General features: G+C 40.2%; 1 protein-coding gene and 1 pseudogene across 15 annotated transcripts in view; both read left to right on the forward strand.

Moving 5' to 3' along the window:
• The first annotated feature begins 26 nt into the window (after positions 1–26).
• F8 (coagulation factor VIII) overlaps positions 27–26,942 on the forward strand; it is a 128,539-nt gene continuing 101,623 nt past the window's right edge. For 9 of the 15 annotated variants that reach the window (XR_013444558.1, XR_013444561.1, XR_013444559.1 and 6 more), the window contains exons 1-3: positions 2,181–2,525; positions 20,996–21,117; positions 24,618–24,740. Coding sequence is in view for 10 of the 15 variants with exons in the window: in XM_078064126.1 (XP_077920252.1) it covers positions 2,380–2,525; positions 20,996–21,117; positions 24,618–24,740 (391 nt within the window). In the remaining 5 variants the exon portion in view is untranslated. Of the gene's footprint in view, positions 101–2,105; positions 2,526–20,995; positions 21,118–24,617; positions 24,741–26,942 lie in introns of those variants that run through there. The other 6 variants (XM_078064128.1, XM_078064130.1, XM_078064129.1 and 3 more) reach the window with 6 other exon arrangements.
• LOC118532597 (large ribosomal subunit protein uL13 pseudogene) lies at positions 15,602–16,269 on the forward strand (annotated as a pseudogene).

Raw genomic sequence — 26,942 nt, forward strand, 5'->3', positions numbered from 1 at the left:
AGCAGGTGCGCCGAGACGCGCGTGCGCAGAGAGCCTGCTCTGACGGAGGCTCTCACCTAGAAGATTTCTTGAGACGCGACCGCCACCGTGCCGTTCCCTAGTAAGGACTCTTTTACCCATTACTTTATTTAAAAATAAAGCTGGCTTGCGGTGTTAGTTCATGTAAACGTTGAGCAAATATTTATCAGTGCTTGCTATGTGCCCGACTTTGTTCCAGTAGAGAAAGTCGGACACTTAAAAAACCACTGCAATAAGTAAGAATGCCTTTGGAGCCACTTAACTATGTTTCAGGGCACGTCTCCCCACTCCCCCCCACCCCTAAGCTACTCCTCTCGCCCTCACGCTATCCCAGTTAATGGCAAGTTCACCATTCCAAAAACTTTGGTCTTAATTTTGAACGCCTCTCTCAATGCTACAAATCCAGTTCATCAGCAAAGCCCCATAGATAACCGCTTCACAGTGAATCCAGCCATTTCTCACCCTCCAGTGCTATCATCTTAGCCCAACTCACAATCATTTCTTGCCCGAAGTTAACAGGTCGATCTGCTCCTACCCTTATCCGCCTAAAGTCTGTTCTCTCCACCTCGGCCAGAAAGATTGGTCTAAAAGGTAATTCTGATCACAGCCCTCCTCTACTCAGAAGCCTACCATGTCTCCCTATTGTCCTCAGTAGAGAAGCCAAACTCCTTTTGCTGAACCGTAACCTACTCGGTGAGATTTTCCATGACCATCCTCCTTTAAAATTGCAGCCTGGTATATCCTGCCTTCCCCTGCTTACTTTCCTTTTGTGCACAGCACTTATTTCACCTTATAACATACTGTTATGAGGTACTTATGTGTGATAAGTATTAATTACATCAGTTGCTTGTATTTTTCAATGCTGTGTACCCAGTGCATGGAAGTATAGCATAGGAGTTCGGAGCGTGAGTATGGAGTCGGATTACATGGGTTGGAATGCTACCACTTGGCAAACTGTGTGATCTTGGCCAAGTTGCCTAACCTCTCTGTGCTTCAGTTTCATCACCTGTAAAATGAAGACAAGAATAGCAGCTGCCTTAAAGTAACTTACAACAATTCCTGGCATATAGTACATGCCAGCTATTATTTCTGCATCCTGGTGGGTGACAGAGAGAAGGTCTCAGCAAATGTTTATGAAAGGGACTTCTTCCTGCTTGTTTCCAAGCTGGACAACACCTCAGCAGTTGCTCCCAGGCACATTCATACTTCTGCAGAACTGGACTCTTAGTGATAACATTTTTTATAGCAACCCTGGTCAAATTTCTTCTTATTATCTCCTATACTTTGAGGCCCTCATTCCCCCTGATAAACATTAACCTGAGTAGGGGCTCTGCTTGAGCTCAGCAGGGCTACATTTTGATGTAAGGAGATCTATCCTATACCTGGGACAAACGCAAACAACGTTAAGAAGCATCAGGTAACAACAATGCAATATAAAAAAATACATGGATGCTGAATGGTTATGAGTGCTACATAGAAAAATGAAGCCAGGAGGGATATCAGTACTGCCAGTGGGGGTAGAGAGTTTACAACGTAAATGTGGTGGTTCATGTTTAAGCTCATTGCGAAGGCAGGATTTGAGTCAAGACTTGAAGGAGATGTGAAAGTGGAAATGTGTGGCGATCTGGGGAAAAGATGTTTCAAGTAAAGGGGATAGCAAGTGCTAAGGTCTAAGTGCAAGAGTGTGCTTGGTTTTTAAGGAAGAGCAAGAAGGCCAGTAGCCATAGTGACGTGAGACCACAGAGGTCTGAAGGAAAAGGACATGCAGATCATGGGAGATGCTCTAGGCCATGGTAAAGACTTAGGATTTTACTCTGAGGTCAGAAGCCAGTGGAGGGTTCTGAGTGAAGGAGTGACACGATCTACTTTATAGTTTTAAAAAGTCACTCGGTGGCTGTGTGAGGGGCAAGGGTAGAAACAAGGAGACTATTAGAATACTGGTTACTCTTGTTTGTGCAAGTGGATTCCAGAATTTCCAACAACATCCAGAGCTTCTTTTGCTGCTCCTCTTCACCTTGACCTCTCCCTCTCTCTCTTCTTTTCCTTAAAGGTTCTGATGAAAGCAGCATTCTTGTGCCCTTAGTACTCTCAAAAGTGAATGGGTTAAGATTTAGCTCCACCTCTCTTTTCCTGTGGCTGCTTTCCACTGCTAAAAAGGAAGCAATCTTATCTGTTACTGCTTACTGCTGATGCTGCTGTAACATCCAGCAGGTAAAGTTCCCTAAAATTCACAGCAAAAATTTTGGGACTTTTCACTAAATCATAGAAAATTTACCTTTTTTTTCCCTGGGAGCTGAAGATATTTTAGAGAAGAATTAATCTTTTGTTTCTCCAGTTGAACATTTTCTAGCAATACGAGCCATGCAAACAGAACTCTCTACCTGCTTCTTTCTGTGCCTTTTGCCATTCAGCTTTAGTGCCACCAGAAGATACTACCTGGGTGCAGTGGAACTGTCCTGGGACTATATGCAAAGTGAACTGCTCAGTGAGCTGCACGTGGACACAAGGTAAAGGCACGTTCTATAGGGTCCGGTCAGGATTGTGAGGATGTGACTGTTTGGAGGAAGGTGCAGATGTCAGGTTAGGATGGTTGTGATGGTAGTTAAGCACTGAAAAAGCACTATTGAGGTAAGGTATGGGTGCTTATTGCCAGTCCTTTTCACAGATGTGAACTATTTGTGGATATGTTGTTATGTTTTGTCCATTGCTTCTCTTTGTCACATGCTGCCACTTTGGAAACTAGACAGTAGAGGGAGAACGAAGAGGCAAGGAGCCTGAGAGAAAACAAAACTTCCCTCAGCCTACCTCCAAGCTTCCATACAGAGAAACAGAACAATGAGATCCCATCAGTATTACACACAACTTTAGTCTGTAGTTCTCCTGTGTGGGTGTGGTGTGGTTTTGATACCTTTGCCCAGTTTTGGTTTAAGAATGGTATTAGCCAGGGCCGCCTGGGTGGCTGAGTCGTTAAGCGTCTGCCTTCCGCTCAGGTCATGATCCCAGGGTCCTGGGATCGAGCCCCGCATCGGCTCAGGTCATGATCCCAGGGTCCTGGGATCGAGCCCCGCATCGGGCTCCCCGCTCGGCGGGAGGCCTGCTTCTCCCTCTGCCACTCCCCCTGCTTGTGTTCCCTCTCTTGCTGTGTCTCTCTCTTCAAATAAATAAATAAAATCTTTAAGGAAAAAAAAAAAAGAATGGTATTAGCCATGAGTTCAGAAGCTTTTCATCTTTTTTGGGTTCCAGTACATTTTGGGAGACTAGTATTAAATGATTTTTTCAATATTATCTATGATCATCAATTTATTTGGATTTTTCTGCCTCTTCTTCAGTCAAATTTGGTTATATATATTTTTCTAGAAAGCAGTCTAGATTTTTCTGAATTTGAGAATGTATTGCTCTCAAGTCACATACTAGTCTTGTGATGTTCAACTGTTCTGTGTCTGTAATTATATTTCCTTTTTCATTCTTATATTATGTAAGTCCTCTTTCACTCTCTTAAAAATAATGTTTCTGGGAAGTTTCTCAATTTTGTTGATCTTGTCAGGAACCATCTTTTGTTTCTATCAATTTCTGCTTTTACTTTCATTAATTCATTCCTTCTTCCTGATTTCCTTTGGTTCATTTTGCTGATCTAGTTTTGCTTATTGAATTGAATGCTGAAATAATTTAATTTTGTTTTGTTTTCTTTAAATGTGTATTATAAAGATTTAACCCCAGTACATATATAATGGCAATGTAAATATTAAATGTGATCATGTCATACGCTACAGTCTTTTTTTGTTCTGTTTGGCTCCCCATCTTCCTTCTACATTAGCCCCCTTCTTGCCTATTCCCAAACAAATAACCCTAGTATGATAATATATACTCATGCACACACACATATATATATATATATGCAAATAAAGGTTTTCTCGGTCATTCTTGTTTTACAAAAATGGGATATTACACACACGTTTCTCTCCCGTTAGCACCTAGTAGAATTCTAAGTCAGTTAGCATAGCTTCATTTCATTTTTCTTTTTATTTTAGAGAGGGACTGGAGGGGAGGGCAGAGGGAGAGAGGAGGATCTCAAGCAGGCTCCACGCCTAGCGCCCACCCTGAGATCATGACCTGAGCCTAAATCAAGAGTTGGACACTTAACCAACTGAACCACTGAGCCAGGTGCCCCAATTCATTCATTTTAATGACTACATAAGATTCTGTATTATTTCCACTTTTTGGTCATTCATTACATACTGGTGCTTTTATTCCTATGGGACAGATTCTCAAGAGGGATATTACTGGAATGAAGGGAATAATTTCCAGAAAGGCCAGAACTCTTCAAACATTTCTACTATCAACATATGCGAGTGCCCTTCTCCCTGTTCTCATATCAATAAGTTTTATCTTGTTCTAATTTTTGCCAATTTAGTTAGGTATAGAGTGATGCTGGATCGTTAATTGCATTCCTTTTATTTCTTAGGTTGAACATCTTTTCAAATGCCTGTTGGCTATTGCATTTATATTTTGAGATTTGACTATTCATATGTTTTGCCCATTTTTCTTTGGGCTCTTTTACTTTTTTAATTACAAAAACCCTTTTATTATCACAAATGTTAATTATTTGTTATACTGCATTAACATACTAGTGTATAGTGCAATTTCCCCCCAAGACCTATTGTCTACTGACTTGTTCATAACTTTTACTAAAACTTAAAAAAAAATTTATACTCAAATATATCTATCTTTTCTTTCATATCTTCAGAGTGGCCAGTGTTGGTTAAAAATGTTTTCTGCCTGGGGCACCTGGGTGGCTTAGTTGTTAAGCGTCTGCCTTCGGCTCAGGTCATGTTCCCAGGGTCTTGGGATCGAGCCCCACATCAGGCTCCCTGCTCCGTGGGAAGCCTGCTTCTCCCTCTCCCACTCCCCCTGCTTGTGTTCCCTCTCTTGCTGTGTCTCTCTCTGTCAAATAAATAAAATCTTAAAAAAAAAAAAATGTTTTCTGCGTATCAAGGTTGTATGTGTATTTCCCAAATTTTCTTGCAAGATTTTTATTGTTTTGTTTTTTACATTTGTCATCAATTCATCTGATAATTATTTTTATATATGGTATAGAAGTGGGATCTGTGCAGTTTTATTTCCATCTAGATCAATAGCCTATGGCAATGGCACCATTTATCAAATAATACATCTTTTACTACTGATTTGAATAAACCCATTCATCATATAAAATTTTCATACATACTGTTAGGTATTTCTGGACACATTATCCTTCTTCATTGAACTACTTTACTTTTGTCTTGCTATGCCAATACCATACTGATTGGATTACAATGGGTCTATTATATCTTCTGATATCTGGTAAGTGAAATCAGTCCTCGCTGCTCTTTTTTTTTTTTTTTAACCTTTCTTAGCATTTATTTTTTTTTTTAAGATTTTTATTTGTTCATTAGAGAGAGAGAGAGAGCATGTGCACAGAAGCCAGGGAAGGGGGGAAGGCCGAGGGAGGGGGAGAAGCAGACTCCCTGCTGAGCAGGGAGCCCAGTGTGGGGCTTAATCCCAGGACCCTGGGATCATGACCTGAGCTGAAGGCAGATACTTAACTGACTGAGCCACCCAGGCACCCCTACCTTTCTTAGCATTTCTTAGGCATTTTATTCTTCCATATAAAAATTTTAAATTTTCTTCCAATTAAAAAGAGCCAAGTCCTGTTGTGATTTTAATTGGAATTTTATGAAACTTTTATTAATATAATGTAAGCAATTTATTATATTTATCTCTATGCATTTTATAAATGTGTTGCCATTGTTAATAAAATGTTTTCTCTTATTTCTATTTCTTGATGTTTAGTACCAGAATAAAGAAAACTATCTGTTTGTTTATATTCATGTTGAATCTAGCTACCTTACAGAATTCTGTTATTAATTCTAGTAATTTTACACTAGAGTCTCTATGAGTATTGAATTTTACCTAAAATGAGCAAAATGAGACAGATTATAGCTCTTTTCCAATGTTTATAACCTATTCTTTTTTATCTTACTGAATTTATTAGAAAATACAAGAAAATGTTAAATATTAGTGATGAAAGCAAGCATTCCTGTCTACTCCATGATTTTACTTGAAATAGTCTTAATATTTTGTTATTCAGAATAATATTTGCTGTTTGTTTTTCATAAATAGTCTTTGTTACTTCTATTCCAATTTGCCATAAATTTTTTTTAAAGATTTATTTATTTTAGAGAGATAGAGTGAGCGAGCATGAGCCAGAGGAGGGGCAGAGGGGGAGAGAGAATCCTGAAACAGACTCCCTGCTGAGCATGGAGCCCAGCGTGGGGCTCATGGGGCTCGATCCCATGACCCTGAGATCATGACCTGAGCAGAAATCAAGAGTTAGCCACTTAACTGACTGAGCCACCCAGGCGCACTGCCATAAAAATTTTTATTAGAAATGACTTCAACATCTCATATCATCTAAGTTTTATTTTTTAATATGTTGATTGACAAATGGATTATGTTTATATTTATAGATTTCCTGATATTGAATAAGCTTACATTCTTGGAGTACAATCTAATATTCCTATAATTTGATTATTGCTAATATTTCTTTGAACAATGAATATTTCTTTGAACAATACCACCCTTTGACAGCTCAGCTGGTAGAGCAGAGGACTATAGAGGTAAACACTGTGTGCCTTTATTATGTGAGATTGATCTATAGCTTTATTTTTGACTATTACTAGATTTTGGTATTAAAATTTTGCTGGTTTTATCAAATGAATTGATGAGTGCTCCATCTTTTTCTTTTATAGCTCAAATAACATTAGAATTATCTATTGTTTAATAATTAGATAAGGGGAGCCTGGGTGGCTCAGTCGGTTGAACAACTGCCTTCGGCTCAGGTCATGATCCCGGGGTCCTGGGATCGAGCCCCACGTTGGGCTCCCTGCTCGGCAGGGATCCTGCTTCTCCCTCTCCCTCTGCTCCTCATCCCCCTGCTCGTGCTCTCTCTCTCTCAAATAAATAAATAAAATCTTTAAAAAATAAATAAAAGGTAAGACTCATTTATGAGTCTATTTGCTCCAGGTGACATTTGCAATATTTTTAATCATCTCTTCTGGCTCTTCTATGAAAATTAGTCAAATCAAGTTTCAACTTTTTTTGAAGTCAGCTTTAATTTTATATTTGTACAGGTAATCACTTTATTTTTTCAATTCTGTTGCCACATTATCTAAATTATATGCCCTTTCTTTTTTGTTTTTTTTAAGATTTTATTTATTTATTTGACACAGAGAGAGAGATAGTGAGAGCAGGAACACAAGCAGGGGGAGTGGAAGGGGGAGAAGCAGGCTTCCTGCCGAGCAGGGAGCCCGATGCGGGGCTCCATCCCAGGACCCTGGGATCATGACCTGAGCTGAAGGCAGACGCTTAACGACTGAGCCACCCAGGCGCCCCGCCCTTTCTTTTTCTTAAATTACTATATCTTTGCTATTTATCTTTTATCCACAAACAGGTTTGTAAGGGATTTGTCTATTTTGTTGTTGGTGATGTTCTTTTCAAACAATGAGCTTCCAAGTTTCTTTGTTTTTCCCAGTTATTGTTTTAAAGATTTATTTATTTATTTGAGAGCACAAGCAGGAGGGGCAGAAGGAGAGGGAGAGAGAATCTGCAGCAGGTTTCCTGCTGAGCGCAGAGCCCGACATGGGATTTGATCTCATGACCCAAGCTGAAACCAAGAGTCGGATGCTCAACCAACTGCGCCACCCAGGCACCACCCACCCCAGTTATTTTTTAATATTTATTTTTAGATTTTATCTTTTTCAACGATCTCTTATTTTCTTTCGGCTTATTGTGCTGTATTTTTTCTAATACCTTAGGAAAAGTGATGTTATAAAAAAAGGAAAAGTGGTGCTATTTTTCCTTTGTCCTCTGTTTTTAATAGTGAAGGCATTTAAAGCTATACGTTTTTCTCTGAGAACAATGTTTGCGTATCACACAGGTTATGATATGAAGTTTTCTTTTCATTATTTACAGTAGTTTGTAATATCCTCTTGGATTTCATTTAGGATCATGATTTTTTTCTTTTTCTTTTTCTAAAGTTTCTATTTAAATTCCAGTTCGTTAACATACAGTGTGATGTTAGTTTCAGGTGTACAGTATAGTGATTCAACACTTCTATTCAATACCCGATGCTCATCACCATAAGTGCCCTCCTTAATCCCCATCACCTATTTAATACATCTCCCCACACTCCTCTCCTCTGGTAACCATCAGTTTGTTCTATGTAGTTAAGATTCTGTTTCGTGGTTTGTCTCTCTTCTTTTTTCTCTCCTTTGCTTGTTTAATTTCTTAAATCCCACATATAAGTGAAATCATATGGGTATTTGTCTTTCTCTGACTGACTGACTTCACTTAGTATTATATTCTCTAGCTCCATCCATGTCACTGCAAATGGCAAGATCTCATTCTTTTTGATGGCTCTGTTTTATATATATACACACACACACACACACACACACACCACATCTTTATCAGTCAATGACACTTTGGGCTGTTTCCATAATTTGGCTACTGTAGATAATGCTGCTATAAACATAAGGGTGCATGTATCCCTTTGAATTAGTATTTTTGTATTTGGGTACATACCTGGTAGTGCAATTGCTGGGTCATAGGGTAGTTCTATTTTTAACTTTTGAGGAACCTCCATACTGTTTGCCACAGTGGCTGCACCAGTTTGCATTCCCACCAACAGTTTACCCTTTTCCCATATCCTCACCAACACCTGTTTCTTGTGTTGTTGATTTTAACCATTCTGACAGGTGTGAGGGGATATCTCAGTGTAGTTTTGATTTGCATTTCCCTGATGATCCGTGATGTTGAGCATCTTTTCATGTGTCTGTTGGCCATCTGGATGCCTTCTTTGGAAAAATGTCTATTCAGGTATTCTGTCCATTTTTTAATTGAATGATTCATTTTTGGGTGTTGAGTTTTATAAGTTCTATCTAGTAGATACTAACCTTTTTAACCTTTTCTTTTTCAAGGTTGCTTTGACTATTCGGGGTCTTTTGTGGCTCCATACAAATTTTAGGATTGTTTGTTCTAGCTCTGTGAAAAATGCTGTTGGTATTTTCATAAGGATTGCATTAAATCTGTAGATTGCTTTGGGTACTATAGACATTTTTTTTGAAGTGGTATAGTGTTACTTTATTTTTTTATTATGTTACGCTAGTCACCATACAGTACATAATTAGTTTTTGATGTAGTGTTCCGTGATTCATTGTTTGCGTATAACACCCAGTGCTCATTACAAACACGTGCCCTCCTTAATACCCATCACCCGGCTCCCCCATCCCCCCATCCTCCCCTCTAAAACCCTCAGATTGTTTCCTGGAGTCCAGAGTTGCTCATGGTTCGTCTTCCCCTCTGATTTCCCCTCTTTGGTTTTCCCTTCCTTCCTCTAATGTCCTCTGTGCTATAGACACTTTAACAATATTTGTTCTTCCAATCCATGAGCATGGAATTTTTTTTTTTTTTTTTACATTTCTTTGTTTCATCTTCAATTTCTCTCATCAGTGTTTTACAGTTTTCAGAATACAGGTCTTTCACCTCTTTGGTTAGGTTTATTCCTAGGGATCTTATTATTTTTGGTGCAGTTGTAAATGGGATTGATTCCTTAATTTATCTTTCTGCTGCTTCATTATTGGTGTATAGAAATGCAACAGATTTCTGTATGTTGTGTATCCTGTGACTTTACTGAATTTGTGTATCAGTTCTAGCAGTTTTTTGGTGGAGTCTTTCAGGTTTTCCACATGGAGTATCATGTCATCTGCAAATAGTGAAAGTTTGACTTCTTCCTTGCCAATTTGGATGCCTTTTATTTCTTTGTGTTGTTGAATTGCTGTGTCTAGGATTTCCAGTATTATGTTGAACAACAGTGGTGAGAGTGGACATCCCTGTCGTCTTCCTGACCATAGCGGGAAAGCTCTGTTTTTTCCCATTAAGGATAATAGTAGCTGTGGGTTTTTCATATATGGCTTTTATTATGTTGTGCTTGGTTCCCTCTAAACCTACTTTGTTGAGGGTTTTTATCATGAATGGATGCTGTACTTTGTCAAATGCTTTTTCTGCATCTATTGAGAGGATCATATGGTTCTTATCCTTTCTTTTATTAATGTAGTGTATCACATTGATTGATTTGCGAATATTGAACCACCCTTGCAACCCAGGAATAAATCCCACTCAATCGTGGTGAATGATTATTTTAATGTACTGTTGGATTTGGTTTGCTAGTATTTTATTGAGAATTTTTGCATCCATGTTCATCAAGGATATTAGCCTGTTCTGTTTTTTAGTGGAGCCTGTTCTGTTTTTTAGTGGAGTCTGTCTGGTTTGGGATCAGGGTAATAGAATGAATTTGCAAGTTTTCCTTCATTTTCTGTTTTTTGGAATAGTTTGAGAAAAATAGGTATTAACTCTCTTTAAATGTTTGGTAGAATTCCCCTGGGAAGCCATCTGGTCCTGGACTTTTGTTGGGAGATTTTTTATTATTGATTCAATTTCTTTGCTGGTTATGAATCTGTTCAATTTTCTATTTCTTCCTGTTTCAGTTTTGGTAGTTTATGTGTTTCTAGGAATTTATCTATTTCTTCTAGGTTTTCGATTTATTGTCATACAGTTTTCAATAATATTCTCTTACAGTTGTTTGTATTTCTGTGGTGTTGGTTGTGATCTCTCCTCTCTCATTTGTGATTTTATTTATTTGGGTCCTTTCTCTTTTCTTTTTAATAAGTGTGGCTAGAGGTTTATCAATTTCATTAATTTTTTCAAAGAACCAGCTTCATTTAGGAGCATGAACTTTAATTGCATTTTTATTTGCTTGTCAAGTTATTTCTTTATAATTGGATCAACTTTGAGTATCATAATAGTTTCTTCTTGCTGTGTAACAAATTATCTCAAACTTTACAGCTTGCAACAACACCAATTTATTATTATAATTTTAGTGGTTCAGAAGCCAGGTGGGCTCGACTGGGCACCCTAGTCAGGGTCACACAAGACCAAAATCAAGTTGTTGACAGGGCTGCCATCATTACTGGAATTCAGTTCCTTCTCTGAAGTTCCATGTAGGGCCCTTCATCTTCAAAGTAGGAAGAGTGTATTGAGTCTCTCGAATGCTTTAAATAGTTCTGACTTCAACTTCCACCACATCTCTCTGACCTTTTCTGCCTTCCTGTTCCACTTTTAAGACCTTTATGATTACTTTGGGTCCACCCAAATATTTCAGGATCATCTCTCTCTCTCAAGACCAGCTGATTAGCTACAGCTAATTCCATCCACAGTTTCTTTAACTATGTAACATAACATATTCATAGGCATAACACCAAAGGGGAAAGGTGAAAAGAAGCAAAATTTTGCCTACCACAGGTATAATTTACATAAAATGAAACACACAGATTTTTAATATGCAATTTGGTAAGTTTTGGCAAATGCATACAAGTTACATCACCGCCACCTTAATCAACATGTAGAACATTTACATCAATCCTTCTGCAACTTTCCGGTGAGTCTCATTACCCTGACCTGGCCCCTGGCAACAAGCTGCTTTCTGGATTCATTTTTGACTGTTTAAGACTTTTACATCATTAGAATCATACAGTATGCACTCTTCAGTGTCTGGCTTTCTATCTTTACCATCATGATTTGGAAATTCATCCAGATTGTTGCATGAAGTAATTTTATTATTTGTATTGCTGATTACTGCTCCATTATGGGACTACATCACAATTTGTATATCTATTCACTGCCCTATGGACCTTTGGATTGTTTCCAGTTTGGGGGCTAATATAAAGAAAACTTCTGTGAGCATTCCTGTACAAGCTTTTGTGTGGACATCTGTTTTTATTTATCTTAGTTAAATATCTAGGAATGAAATTGCTGGATCATATGGGAAATGCATGTTTAACCATAAGAACTGCCAACAGATTTCTAGAATGGTTGTACCATTTATACTCCCACCAGCAACACATGAGAGTGCCAGTTACAACACATCCTGGGCAATACTTGATGTTGCCAGTATTTAAGTTCAGCCAGTATTTAAGTTTAGTCATTTTAATGACTCTGTGGTGGTATCTCACTGTATGTTTAATTTGCATTTCTCTGATAACTAAAGATTCTGAGCATCTTTGCATGTGTAATTGGCTGTTCCTATATTTCCTTTGATGAAATGTCTGTTCAGAGCTTTGGCCCATTTTAAAATTGGGTTGTTTGTCTTGTTACTTTTGAGTTTTGAGAATTCTGTATATATTCTGGATACATTTTCAGATGTACTCATTTTAAATATTCTGTCCTAGCACAAAGTTTTTCATTTTGATGAAGTCCAGTTTAATCTATTTTTTTCCTTTGGTTGCTTGTGCTTTTGATGTCTTATCTAAGAAACTATTGCCAAATCCAGGGTCACACAGAATTATAGCTATATTTGCTCCCAAGAGTTTTACAATATTAGCTCTTATATTTAGGTCTTTGATATGCTGAATTAATTTTTGTGTGTGGTATGAGGAATGGATTCAAGTTCCTTCTACAGTCTATATAGCCTGCAGTTGTGCAGTGTTAATGACCCTAAAGCAGAGGTCCAGATGGTCAGTAGTCTGATCTCTAACTGGACAATTAGCCACTTATCCATTAATGTAGGTCTTGTTAAAAATTATTAAAATAATTGTACTTAGTACATTATATTTTGTATTGTAGCTTCCCTCTAGCATGTAGCCTGTAGTATAGTGAATAACTGTAAAATTGAATTGAATGGAGAAAATGATGTATTTGTTATCCAGCTTTCTGTTGTTGTCAAGCAGTCACATGTATTTTTACCAGGAAAAAGTTGATAGAATTTTTTTTTGATGATACCATTTTATAGCCTAGATTATTTTGATACTGATTAACGGGATAAGCTGACTCTGGACACATCCTGACAACCTCTGCCAAATTTTGAAATAAACATCTGGGGAAATTCAGTTTTATATTATCTGTTCCTGCAGCTGCTCAACTTCTTCTAAGCAAAGGTCAGGGAATATAATAGGTTTTCCGATTCTTTTTAGATAAAATGTGAAAGAACAGTTCATGTGAAGGACATTGTTGCCAAATATATTTGGCAAGATTTATATATCAAATCCCAAGGGAAGTGCACAAACAAAAATCCCACAGAAGTTAGGAAGGAGTAAAACCCATGAACCCTGGAACATTTTGTCACTTATTGTGCAGATTACCCTGAAACTGACACAGGCACATACATCACATGTTTCTGCACCAGTGGAAACTATTCACTCTAATAGAAAAGGTCCTAAATACGTTCATCTCAGAACTGAATCACATATCTGGAAGGTGCTGATGCTCTTAGGAATGTCCCTTTGAATAGGGAGTCCTATTGTGGACCATGTCCCACTAAACTAGAGCCTAGGCCTTCTGTTTCTCTGTCCCACAACCTTATTTCTTTTGCCTCTGATTTTTGCCTCTTTCCTTAGAGGGAGAAAAAAGTGTTTCTGTGTGCTCTTGATCCTGTTCCCTCTAGGCTATTCCAAGCTCTTGCTCTAGTAAACATTTTGTGTGTCTTATATTTTCATTTTAGTAAAAAATATTAAAGTGGAAGCACTGTGCTAGCGAATGTCAAAATACCTGTCTCTTGACATGGGTCTCAGTTTTGTAACAAACTGATGGAAGCTTTGGAGAAACTGGGTGGAGTAGACTCTGCAGAACCAAGGAAACAAAATGGAAAAAGGGACGAGTTGATGAGTGTAGAAGGGCATAATTCTCAAAGTGGCCAGGAAGTGGGACAGATGGACTGAACAGAGGGGTGCACATGGTGGTATGGGCACCAGATAATATTGTGACCTGCCCTGGGAAGGGGGCGTGGCCTGCCCTGCGACGGACCTGTGGGGGAAGGGCTGCTTTCGGAAAGGGAGGGGTGGTTTCTGGTGCCTGTGGTGCGGGTGTGAGCACGGCCAGGCCGTGACTCCCAGAACCATCCCATTTCTGTCTTCACCACGACTTCCACCCACTCACCTGCCATGTCCTCGCTTGTATGGGGAGGGGGGCAGCTTCTTCAGCTCCCAGTGGCCTGCTCCATGCCTCTCAGGTGGTTGGCTGCCCTTGGCTGGTGCACATTTGTGCCCGCCCTGCGTGTGACAGCACCCCGACCCCCCCCACCTTGTAATCATGCCCTTGGGGCTCCTTTTCTGGCCCATGCCCCTTTGGTATGAGTAGCCCCAAGTGGCCCCCTAGTTTCTAATTCAGTGAGACTTTTGCATTTTCACTGTGGGAATCTTGTACACTAGGAGCTCACAGCTGTAGGGAGGGTTGGCACAGACTCCCCAGAAAGGTCACAGTGGGGTGATGGTAAGTTGAGCTTCTTTTGCTGCCACCATCTTTGCATCAGTGCATATACAGCACCTTGGAGCTCTCACAGGGCCCCGGCTTCAAGTTGGAGCTTCAGTTGTGCTTTAAGAAGTTATTTCACTGGACTCTGTCTGGCAGCTTCTGGATGGGGTGGCATGTGATAAAGCCAATGGATGCCATGGTCATGGGCCCACTCCAGCACCTCCTTTATTGTATAGTGGGTCCCCTGGTCAGACATGATGTTATATGGAATCCCACATTAGTGCATCAAACCCTCTGTAAGCCTTCAGTGGGGCTTGCCAAGGCCTTGCAGGCAGGAAAGACTAAATATGTGTCTCAATCACAATGAACTGTTATCCTTTCTACAATGGGAAGGGGTCCAATGCAGTCAACTTGCCACTGACCAGCTGGCTGGTCTCTACGGTGGACGGCAGTATTGTGCATTCAGGATTGGTTTCTGCTTCTGGCAGGTTGGACTTTCAGGGACAATACTAGGTATATTAGCCTTAGCAGGAACCCATGCTTTTGGGGCTGCATAAATTCTCTTCCTGCCACCATAGCCACTTATCTCACATTTTGCCAGCACTGGGGTGGCCCATGCAGAGGTTGGCTGATGTTAATTTCCAGTCATTAGATGCACCCTGGTGGCATTAACATATGATATGGAGATTTTTCTATTTTGTGCCCACTCACTAATATGTCTTTGCCCCAGATATCCTTGTCCCTGATATCCCAATCCTATTAATTCTAGGCCCCCAGCTAGACAGCCAAACCATTTGCTGATATCCATTCATCCGTATATATTTGAACCTTGGGCCATTTCTCTTTCTACACAAAGTTCACAACCAATAGCATTGACTTGCACCTGCATATCAAGCTGACCCATCTGTAAATAAAGCTCAGGCTTCTTCCGCCACTAGCAGCTGGTCATCAGGGATCCCCTACATGACCATAGATGTAATCTGAAGTAGAGGTACCAGTATAGCAGGAATGAATGAGATGGGTCTCTGACAACCTGCTCATACAGCCTGCTTGTGCCCACTAGTCCATGCAGATCCTCATTCCTTCCTCTGTAAATCAAGTCCTTTTACTGGGAGCATTTCCTTATCAGTACGCCAGCCCCTGGCCCTCAGTCAGTACAGAAAGTCATTTGTCATGGCATAGGGTTGGCAGAGCTGCTCCCATGACGTGCTTTCTTGGGTGCCCTGGGAACCCTGGAATGGAGTGAAATGCTGTAGCCCAGGCGGCTGCTGAAGATGGTGGAGGGGCAGGTCCTGGTGCTCGATGGCTGAGGCCATCTCCTGGGCCGCCTGGCGGCCATCATGGCCAAACAAGTGCTTCTGGGCCGGAAGGTTGTAGTTGTGTGCTGTGAAGGCATCAACATTTTTGGCAATTTCTACAGAAACCAGTTGAAGTACCTGGTCTTCCTCCACAAGCGCATGAACACCAGCCCATTCCGTGGCCCCTACCACTTCCAAGGACCCAGCCGCATCTTTTGGCAGACAGTGCGAGGCATGCTGCGACACAAGACCAAGCAAGGCCAGGCTGCCCTGGACCACCTCAAGGTGTTTGATGGGATCCCGCCACCCTACAACAAGAAAAAGCAGATGGTGGTTCCTGCTGCCCTCAAGGTGGTGCGCCTGAAGCCTACACGGAAGTTTGCTTACCTCGGGTGCCTGGCTCACGAGGTTGGCTGGAAGTACCAGGCCATAACAGCCACCCTGGAGGAGAAGAGAAAGGAGAAGGCCAAGATCCATTACCGGAAGAAGCAGCAGCTCATGAGGCTACAGAAACAGGCCAAAAAGAATGTGGAGAAGAAAATTGATAAATACACAGAGGTCCTCAAGACGCATGGACTCCTGGTCTGAGCGCAATAAAATTGTTTATTCCTCATGCTTGGCCTGGCCTGCCCTTCCTCCATCGCCGCCTGGGGCTTAGAATGCTGGGAACACAGAAAGGGCTTTAGTCACTGCTGTTAATTAAGAAAGACCTTCTTAAAAGGTTAAAAAAAAAACTCTTAAGAGCTTTGAGGCATAATTGCCTGTGACCTGCTCATTTCTAAGAGTTCTAAGAAATTGATAGTTGGAACAACTATTTCACTGTTGGCAAGAGATCTGGAGAATGTTTGGAGGGGAGCCCTGTGTTGTGAATGGGGTGTGTTTAAACTCTGCAGCTGTTAGGGTGTGAGGATGCTGAGGGCCAAGCCTGGTGTTGTACAGAGGTAGTTCATCTGGAACTTCCCTGGGAAGTACAGCCAAGGGGTCTCAGGCACTGCCCTTGTGCTTTCCCTGTATTTTGTGATCCAAAACTAATCAATTATGTTAAAGAAAAATAAAAAAGAAATGCTGTAGGTTGCTCCTGCTGCTGTGAATGTCCTAATATGTCACAGTTGCTCAAGGAAACTATTCAGATACTTAGCCTCAATAAGCACCAATAAAGGGACACCTGGGTGGCTCAGTTGTTGGGCGTCTGCCTTCGGCTCAGGTCAAAATCCCAGGGTCATTAGATCAAGCCTCACATCGGTCTTCATGCTCAGCAGGGAGTGTGCTTGAAGATTCTCTTCCTCTACCCCTTCCCCCACTCACGCTCTCTGTCTCTCTCTCTCTCTCTAATATAATAAATAAATAAAATCTTTTTTAAAATACCTAAGAGATTAATATCCAAAGTACACGTTTCCCCCACTATCTGTAAGTTTGCTTTACAACACTGCTTTTACAAAAGACCTACTTTAGTACCTGTTTTCACTAACTAAAAAAATCTGAAGAGGATTGTGCCTTTTACAAAATGATAGTTGCTTCTTTGTTTTATGCCATTTCAGCTTACAAAAGGTTTCATAGGCATATTCTACTTTTGGATAGCAGGGGAAGCCTGTATATGGAGAACTCCTTAAAACTCAACAAGAAAGGGGTGCCTGGCTGGCTCAGTTGGAGGAGCATGCGACTCTTGGTCTCAGGGTTATGAGTTCAAGCCCCATGTTGGGTGTAGAGATCACTTTAAAAAAAAACTTAAAAAGAAAAACTCAATAAGAAAGCAAACAACCTAATTCAAAAATGGACAAAACACACTTGAATAGGCATTTCTCCAAAGAAAGTACACAAATGGCCAATAAGCACATGAAAAGATGCTCAAACTCACCTAGGGAAATACAAATCAAAACTACAAAGAGATACAATCTCTCACCCATTAGGATGGCTATTATACAAACAAACAAACAAACAAACAAAAAACAGAAAATAAGTGTTGGTGAGATGTAGAGGAATTGGAACACTTCTGCACTGTTGGGTGGAATATAAAATGGTGTAGCCACTGTGAAAAACAGGATGGTGACTCTTAAAAACTTTTTGAAAATTACCATATAATCCATCAGTTCCATTTCTGGATATATACTCAAAATAATTGAAAGCAGGATCTTGAAGAGATATTTGTATACCCATGTTCATAGCAGCATTATTCTCAATAGCTAAAACATGGAAGCAACCCAAGTGTCTGTTTATGGATGAGTGGATAAACAACATGTGATCTGTTCATACAATGGAATGTTATTCAGCCTTAAAAATGAAGAAAATTCTGACACCTGCTACAATGTGGATCAATCTTAAGGACATTAAGCCAGTCAGAAAAAGACAAGTACTGTATAATTCCACTTGTATGAGGTACCTAGAATAGTCAAAATCATAGCAACAGAAAGCAGAATGGTGGTTTCAGGGGCTGAGGGGAGTGGAGAATGACAAGTTATTGTTTAATGGATATTGAGTTTCAGTTTTGCAAGATAAGAGTTATGGAGATAGATGGTGGTGATGGTTGTACAACAATATTAATATACTTAGTACCACTGAATTATACACTTAAACATGTTTAAGAGTAAATTTGATGTTTTATGTGTTTTACCACAATTTAAAAAATGAGAAAAAATTTAAGCTGAGAAAGTTCTCTGTTGAGGGTCCTTGGTGTCCACCACATAAACCTTCTTCTCTTCATCCTTAAATGCTACTTCTGAGTATCTATTAATGCTAGATTCCTCTGTGTAATATAGAAAAAAATCCTTTCAGATTGGGATGTTAGAACTGCACCATTTCTCCTTGGCCTTATTACTGTCTTTAGTTTTATCTTTTAAAAATAAATCAAGAATCATTGACCTAATTATTAAATTTGAAAACAGGCTGTTATGTAAGCTATAGATGAAGAGAGAAACAGCATGAAAAGAGCTCTACTGACACTGAAGCCTAGTGCACTCACTTGGAGTGACAGATGGAAACTGCCCTCATCAGAATTACAACCAAGACTACAAATGTTGTGCAGAGGAAACTTACACATGAAAACTGAATTGTTTCTGACATTAGTCAGACTGAAAAAGCATCGGTTCACAGACCCCCAAGTTTATGCAGAGGACCAGGAAATGAGTTTGACACCAAGTACTAAGGAGAGCCTGAGTTCCTGCCCCTGTCCAGCCATTCACCCAAGTTCCCTGAACCTTGTCATTAGCCAGAAACTAGAGGGGGCTGGCTGGGTGGTGCCTGAGCTTCCTTTCCACCCTCAGATTCTAGACCCTGACACCTGTCAGTAACCAGGCAGAGAGAATGCACTGGGTTACTGGCTCAGCAGTTCAAACTACCTGGGGCACTGAAATGCATTTGTGTTTCTTTTATAATGAGGCCCTCTTTTCTGTTCTTACCCTTTTCTATCCTATTTACCAAAACAAACATTGCCATACAAACCATGATGTAAGGAGAACCCACCCACTAGGTTTTATGTACACACATCCCCATTTTGCTCTCAAGGACCAGCAGTTCTTTCCTTTGTGGTGTTACAACAAAGCAAGAGTTGGATTTTAGGGGTGCCTGGGTGGCTCAGTCGTTGGGCATCTCCCTTCGGCTCAGGTCATGATCCCAGGGTCCTGGGATCGAGCCCCGCATCAGGCTCCCTGCTCCGCAGGAAGCCTGCTTCTCCCTCTCCCACTCCCCTTGCTTGTGTTCCCTCTCTCGCTGTGTCTCTCTCTGTCATATAAATAAATAAAATCTTTAAAAAAAAAAAAGAGTTGGATTTTAAGTGGAGAATGAAAGGGGGATCAGTTGAACTAGCATGCAGTTGTGAAAAGTTCATCATGAGGGGTCATTTTTAATTATTACACAAATATATGAGATTGAAATGTGATGTCAAATAAAAATATTTAGTTACCAAAACAAAAGAAACAACATCTGCTCTATAATTATATATCTTTAACAATCTCTCCTTTTCCATATTCATTTTTCATATTTTGTGACAGCACAGTGGCATGTAGTATATGGTTTATACATCAGTGATGTATATACATCTGTGGGGAGTGAGTGCTCAATTTTTTTTTGACTGATTGGGGTTTGGAGACCAGGATCTACACATGAAAGTTTCCTTCCAGAGCAGCAGCATTCATTCTCCAGATGTCCATGCCTTGTGCCTATACTTCTTTGGCTTGCTGAAACAATGCCAATTGGTAAAATCTGGGAAGTGGTAAGAGTTAGATATCCAGAAGTATAAGTCAGGAAGAGAGGCTCTCTATGGCATATAGAAAACTGCAGAACTACTCTGTGCATGCAAAAATGAGTGACAATAGCCACCTTCAAGCACTTTGTATTTTCTACCAATTCACCTGCAGCCTTCTTCACATTGATCCTTTTGATTATTCAACCTAGACTGGGCCCCAGAACATGACAACCTAAGTTGTCAGGTAGAGAGAGAGGAAAAGGTTGGGAACCAATCTTTACCTAAAAGAGTTTTAATAACTGAGGCAAAGTATAACATTTTAGAAACATTTATATAATTACCTGTAAAATTTCTGATTCAGTAGCTAATCTGTGAATAAATGGATAATTGGGAGTATCTGACTAGAGACAAAAATGAGCATTAATGGAGAATTGACTCTAAATTACAGCTTCTGGCACCGGTAGATCAATGTACATAGTGTTTATTGGAAGGTAATTTTCTCTGTGATATTCCTGGTATCCCTGAGAGGGGAAGTATAATTTTAGGTACATACAGACAAAATTTGAATACAAGTTAATTAGATTAAAGTTACAGTGTCTTTTAGAGATAAAATTGAAGGACCCTGTAGTTATTGTTTTGGCAAAGGATGCAGTGTATGGGTACTCAAACTTTATTGAGACAGAAACAAACCATGATTTATGATTTTATGATTTATTTTATCATGTGGCACCTAATATATCAGATGACTTTTGAAAACAGTGTTTTGGTTTGATAGATGTTAGGAATTGTCTTAGTCTGTTCAGGCTGCTCCAACAAAATAGCACAGATTTCTGACGGTTGTGGAGCCTGGAAGTCCAAGGTCAAGTGCTGGCAGATTCCCTGTCTGGTTCACAGACGGCCATCTTCCCATTGTGCCACTGTATCATTGCATATGGTGGAAGAGGTGAGAGATCTCTCTGGGGTCTTGGGTCTCTTTTATAAGGTCACTAATCCCATTGTCTGCACACATAAACATTCAGTCTATAGCAGTGTTATATACAATTTCCAGTTTGCCTTGTTAACAGTAGAAGAGAGTGGGATGGAAGCTTTACTTCCAGCTTCTGGAAAAGTGGGTTCAAAGAAGGTCCACCAAAATGAATGACATTTTCCTTTCTTCACACAGGTTTTCTCCTAGGGTGCCAAGATCTTTGCCATTCAACACATCAGTCATGTACAAAAAGACTGTGTTCGTAGAGTTTACAGATGACCTTTTCAACATTGCCAAGCCCAGGCCACCATGGATGGGTAATATAAACAATATAGACTGTTTATTATGAAACTGAGTATCTGATGTCCTAGCAAGGATCCCCCAGTCTTGGAGCTACAGTTGTAGAAGGCCAGGCTTCCCTTACTACCACCTGTTGGGGAAATACACTGACACAGAATATTCTGTCTCTTTGCTGGACTCTCCTCCTCTGCTTGTTCTCTAGATGTTAGAGTGCTCTGGGTCTTGGACCTGGGTTTGTCTTATCTTTTCTTTACCTTCGATCACTAGCTGATCTTATCCAGTCCCACAATTTTAAGATATCCCTATGCTAGTAACTCCCAGGTTTATATCTTCAGTTCAGGCTGCTTGCATGATACATCCACTTAGATGTCAAATAAGCATGTAACAGGATATCAAAATAAGACATCTCCTACCTTAGAATTATTGCTGAGAATTATAGGTGACAAGTACTCCCAAATTCTAAAGAGAGATTGGGAGCACCCGGCTGGCTCAGTCAGTAGAGCACATGGCTCTTGATCTTGTGGTTGTAAGTTCAAACCCTATGTTGGGTATAGAGATTATTTTTTAAAATTATAAAAGGTCAGTTTTACCCAGTTTGAAATCTTGGACTAAGAGAAAAGAAATAAATTTTATGAGACAGAAACAAACCATGGGAAACTCTTAACAATAGAGAACAAATAGAGGGTTGATGGAGGGAGGTGGGTGGGGATGGGCTAGATTGGTGATGGATATGAAGAAGGACACATGTTATGATAAGCACTGGATATTGTATGTAAGTGATGAATCATTGAATTCTCCTGAAACCAGTATATGTATGTATGTATGTGTATGTGTGTATATATATGTATGTACACACACACACACACACACATATATATATATATATATATATATATATATATATATATATATATATTTAAAGTGAGAGAGAATGAGGAAGAGGAGCAGAGAGAGAGGGAGAGAAAGAATCCCAAGCAGGCTCCACACCCAACACAGAGCATGTTGCAGGGCTTAATCTCAAGACCCTGAAATCATGACCTGAACCGAAATCAAGACTCAAATATTTAACCAACTGAGCCACCCAGGCGCCCCTACTCCTGAAACCAATATTGCACTGTATGTTAACTACCTAGAATTTAAATTAAAATCTGATGGAAAAAAAAAAAGAGATGTCAGCCCTCATATGTAGGACTTATTCAGGGACTTGTTCAGGTGGTGACCCAAAATTGGTTCTGCAACCCTCAGCCCATCTTGCACCTCAAGCCTAAATAAAAGAAGGCTAGGAACTTATGAAATAATTTAGGTTTGAGGATTTCTTTGTAAACCATTTTTGGTGATTTGTATGTTCCCCAGCCCATAGTGGGAGGAAGGTTTCACCCTCATGTCAAGCTGTAGTGAGGAAGCCTTTAGGAGAACCACTTAGAAGACTTGACATAAGACCTGTGGAACTCCTAAGACTCTGACTAGTTCCTGCTTTTTATCTGAAAAAACTTTCAAGGTCAGAGTCTTCAGGGAACTTCCCCTGATGGCATAATAAAGAGAGTGGGTTATAGCTGAAGCTAACTGCACTACCACTGTTAGGTGTGAGATGAGGAAAGTCATAGGACAAGATTCGTCTCAAGAAGACCCTGCCTGAGAGGCCTTCCTGCCAGGGCTAGGTGACCCCGATAGAAAAAGTCTCTCTAATTGTATTGCCAGAAGCAGAAACTGAGAAGAGATATACAAGTGACAGCTGGAGAGGGCATGATTTGGAAGGAGAGAGTCTCCAAAGAACTCGTATAAGTTCCCTAAGAAAGAGAGAGACAGAATTTTGGCATGCCCCACAACCAGGGGCTAGCAAAGCCACATTATCACTATTCTTTCCAAGAAAGATCTTGTCATCATGCCTCTTTTTACACCCCTGTCCTTTTCTCACTAGCTACAAGCTTAGAGGGTCAGGAGATAGTAAGGTGAGTGGGGGAGGCGGATTCGGAGAGGAAGATGAGAAAGCTGGAGGAGGGAGGGACCCTTACATTGCAGGATACATCAGATGTTTGATATTAAGCTAGACTGCTAATATGTGATGGTTACTGGAAAACATTGGAATTGTTCAAAGTGCAAGAGGGGAAACTCCACGTAACACAGGTGGTTTTTTTTAAGATGTTATTTATTTATTTGACACAGAGCACAAGCAGGGGGAGCAGGAGAGGGAGAAGCAGCTCCCCGCAGAACAGGGAGCCCAAAGCGGGACTCGATCCCAGGAACCTGGGATCATGACCTGAGCCAAAGGCAGACACTTAACTGACTGAGCCACCCAGGTGTCCCTCCACATAGCACAGTTAAAAACTATGAAAAATAAATCTCTTTGATGTTTTTGACCCATTGAATCCACTTCATTCAATAAATCATTTGTAGGCATCTTATACTTAATATGTTTATAAGTCAGAAGTCTTGATTTTCCTCTTAATTTTCTGCCTCTTGGCCTGCCTACCACCCAGTTGCACAAACCCAAACCACAGGAGTCATCCCTGGCTGCTCTTGTTTTTTTTCCTATCTCTAACATCCAATCCATCAGCAAGTCTTGTTGACTATTCATCCAAAACAAGTCCCAAGTCTGCATACTTCTTGTAAATTCCAAATTCACCGAAACTCCTGTGGCCTACAAAGTCCTACATGTTATGTTCCCTGCCTGCCTTTATAACCTTATTTTCTCTTATTCCCCTGTTCATTCACATGTTACTCAACTATGTCAAGATTATTCCTGTCTCAGGACTTTTCCATTTGTTTTATCTGCTTTGAATGTTATTCTACTAGATATTTACAAATCTTGCTTCTTTTCAATTTAGTTAGATCTCTGCTCAAATGCCACCTCTTCAAAGATGCCCTTCCTAACCACTATATTTAAAAAATTCTGTCTCCTGCTTCATCATTTTCTAGCACACCACCATCTTTTATAGCATTTACAACAATCAGAATATTTCTTGTTGGGGCGCCTGGGCGGCTCTGTTGGTTAGGCGTCTGCCTTCGGCTCAGGTCATAATCCCAGATTCCCACGATTGAGTCCCATGTCAGGCTCCCCACTCAGCGGGGAGTCTGCTTCTCCCTCTGACCCTCCCCCCTCTTGTGCTTTCTCTCTCATTCTCTCTCTCAAATAAATAAAAATATTTTTTAAAAAAAGAATATTTCTTGTTATTTCTTTATGTGCTTAATTACATTCTCCAGAATGTAGTTTCCATGATCTGTCTTCTTCACTACTGCATCTCCAGTGCCTAGGGCAGTTCCTAGACTATAGTAGGAACTCAACTATTAGTTGAATGAATGAATACATTGAATAAATTGCCAGAAATCTATCCTCAGAACAACCATGACTCTGAGCTGGTGATAGCAGTTTATGCATTTATTCAGTCAGTTACTACTTTTTATTGATAATCACAGGGTCATGTTTTTCCACTGTGACTTTGGCCATCACTTTCATAATATCAGGTTTCCTGGAGTACCACTCTCAAAGTGACCTTTGGGTGGCATCTCATTCTTGCAGGTTTGCTGGGTCCTACCATCCGTGCTGAAGTTTATGACACAGTGGTCATTATACTTAAGAACATGGCTTCTCATCCTGTCAGTCTTCATGCTGTTGGTGTATCCTATTGGAAAGCTTCTGAAGGTGAGTCAAATGCCCTCCTATTCTCCTGTCATCTCAGGGATAAAGGAGTATTGAATACAAGGTCCTACAGCTAGTGAATGGTGTACTCAGGATTCAAACCTAGGCCAATTTCATGAAGTCAGGAACATTGTCATTTTCGTCTAAGCCCTGAAGTTTATTTTTTTTAAGATTTTATTTTTTTGAGAAAGAGAGTGAGCACACACGTGCGCACAAGCAGGGGGAGCAGCAGAGGGAGAGGGAGAAGGAGACTCCCCGCCAAGCAAGGAGCCTGATGCAAGGACTTGCTCTCAGGACCCTGCGATCATGACCTGAGCTGAAGCCAGACACTTAACCAACTGAGCCACCCAGGTGCCCCATAAGCCCTGAAGTTTAATTTGGTTCCTATTCTCCCTTGAGGAGCCAGGCCACTGATCCTAACAATTCCACTTCGTCTGCCTTCCTATGCCCAGAAAACTTCCTAGGGAGGATCAAGGCTCATGGTATGGAAGTGAAATGGATTTCATCTTCTCTTTCCTTAGATTCTGACTGTCCAGACACTTTCTCTGCTTCTCCTCCCCCCAGTTTCTAAATATGGATGCCACCATGTGATAAGAGCCACCTACCAGAAGCACAAACTGACTTTGTTAAAACAAAAACCTGTTTGGCCAGAGTCCCTACTTTACATAGCTTCTCCTTAACCTTCACAATGCAGGAAGGGAGTGAAGGGGGTACCACAATTAACTATGATATTTTCCAGATAGACTATGGCATATATAGATCAAGAAGATTCAAGCAAATCATTAATAAACTATCAGAGCACATGCCCTATGTTGACTAATTTCTCATTCTGAAATTGGAAAGTCTTAATTTTTTGAGTTGTACTCATAAGATCAGGGCAGACTTTTCCCTCTCTTGCTGTCTCTCTCTGTCAAATAAATAAATAAAATCTTTTAAAAATTTTTTTAAAAATAAAAATATTTTGCCATCTTTGCTTTAAGAAATTAAAGAAAGAAATTAAACATTATACAGTTGAATCCCTTTATGTATCCCTTCTGATTCCCTTCCTCCCTATCCAAATGTATCTACTACCTAGAATTTAATATCAGTCCATGATCACACACACACTCCTTCCCCAGGTGCCAACTCAGGTTTTTAAAAATGTCTATCACTCTCTGCCAAGGTGTTGGTCTGATGTTGCTTCTGGATGAAGCCAGTAGTACCTAGTGCACACCTGTAGTAAAAGTACAGGCAGAGTAGGGGCAGTGCAAGGGTCTCTTGTACTGCTCTGTTGGAGAGGTCCCTCTCTCAGATGTATAGATGTTATGGGATAAGGTAATAATAAAGAGCCTCCTGAATGTTTTGGGCTGCTCTGGAACTCCAGAGACCATTATAAATCCAGGAAGTTATAGTGAAGTTGCTAGAAAAATGTTTCAATAGAAGTATAAGGCATTATGTCAGTGCCTTTAAATAGTTTCTACTTCTGTCCACTGAAATGACCTAGAAGCAAAGATACTTCATTAACAATGAACACATATAGTGCTCAATTTAGAATCAAGGTATCAAACTAATCCAGGGGTTAATTTTAACATCACTAAGCATGAGACAGCCAGAAAATATCTGCCCCTGATGTGATCTGCTCCTCCAGAGAAGAACCAAGTTAAAAACATTTTTAAAAAGGGCCACCTGGGTTGCTCAGTTGGTTAAGTGTCAGACTCTAGATTTTGGCTCAGATCATGATCTTCAGGGTTGCGAGTTCAAACCCCGCGTAGGGCTCCGTGCTGGGTGTGGAGTCTGCTTAAGATTCTCTTTCTCCCACTCCCTCTGCCCCTACCCTCCCCCTCCCCCTCTAAAAAAACATTTTTAAAAATCTCTGTATCTCATCTTTCCATGACCATTACTCATTAGAGAGTCTGGGACAAAGTACGTAACCAATGTATGTCTGTTGAGTTGAATTGATATGAACTAGATAAAAAGATGCAATGATGGAAGCAATACTATTGGTTAGAATCTGGAGGTCACAGTGAGAACCACTCAACCCCTCATGCTTGCATTAGTGGTCTACAACTTCTCTGAAATATATGAGGCTGTTTGATAGTCTTCCAAATTAAGTTGCAGAAAGTCTGTTTCTTTCTACTGATAGAATCTACTGATAACGATAAACTTGCTATGTTTCCTTGAGTGAACAATGGGTATGGAAAGGACAATTTTATCCCTTCTTGCTTA

This window comes from Halichoerus grypus, chromosome X (assembly GCF_964656455.1).
Source record: "Halichoerus grypus chromosome X, mHalGry1.hap1.1, whole genome shotgun sequence".
Classification (NCBI taxonomy): Eukaryota; Metazoa; Chordata; class Mammalia; order Carnivora; family Phocidae; genus Halichoerus; species Halichoerus grypus.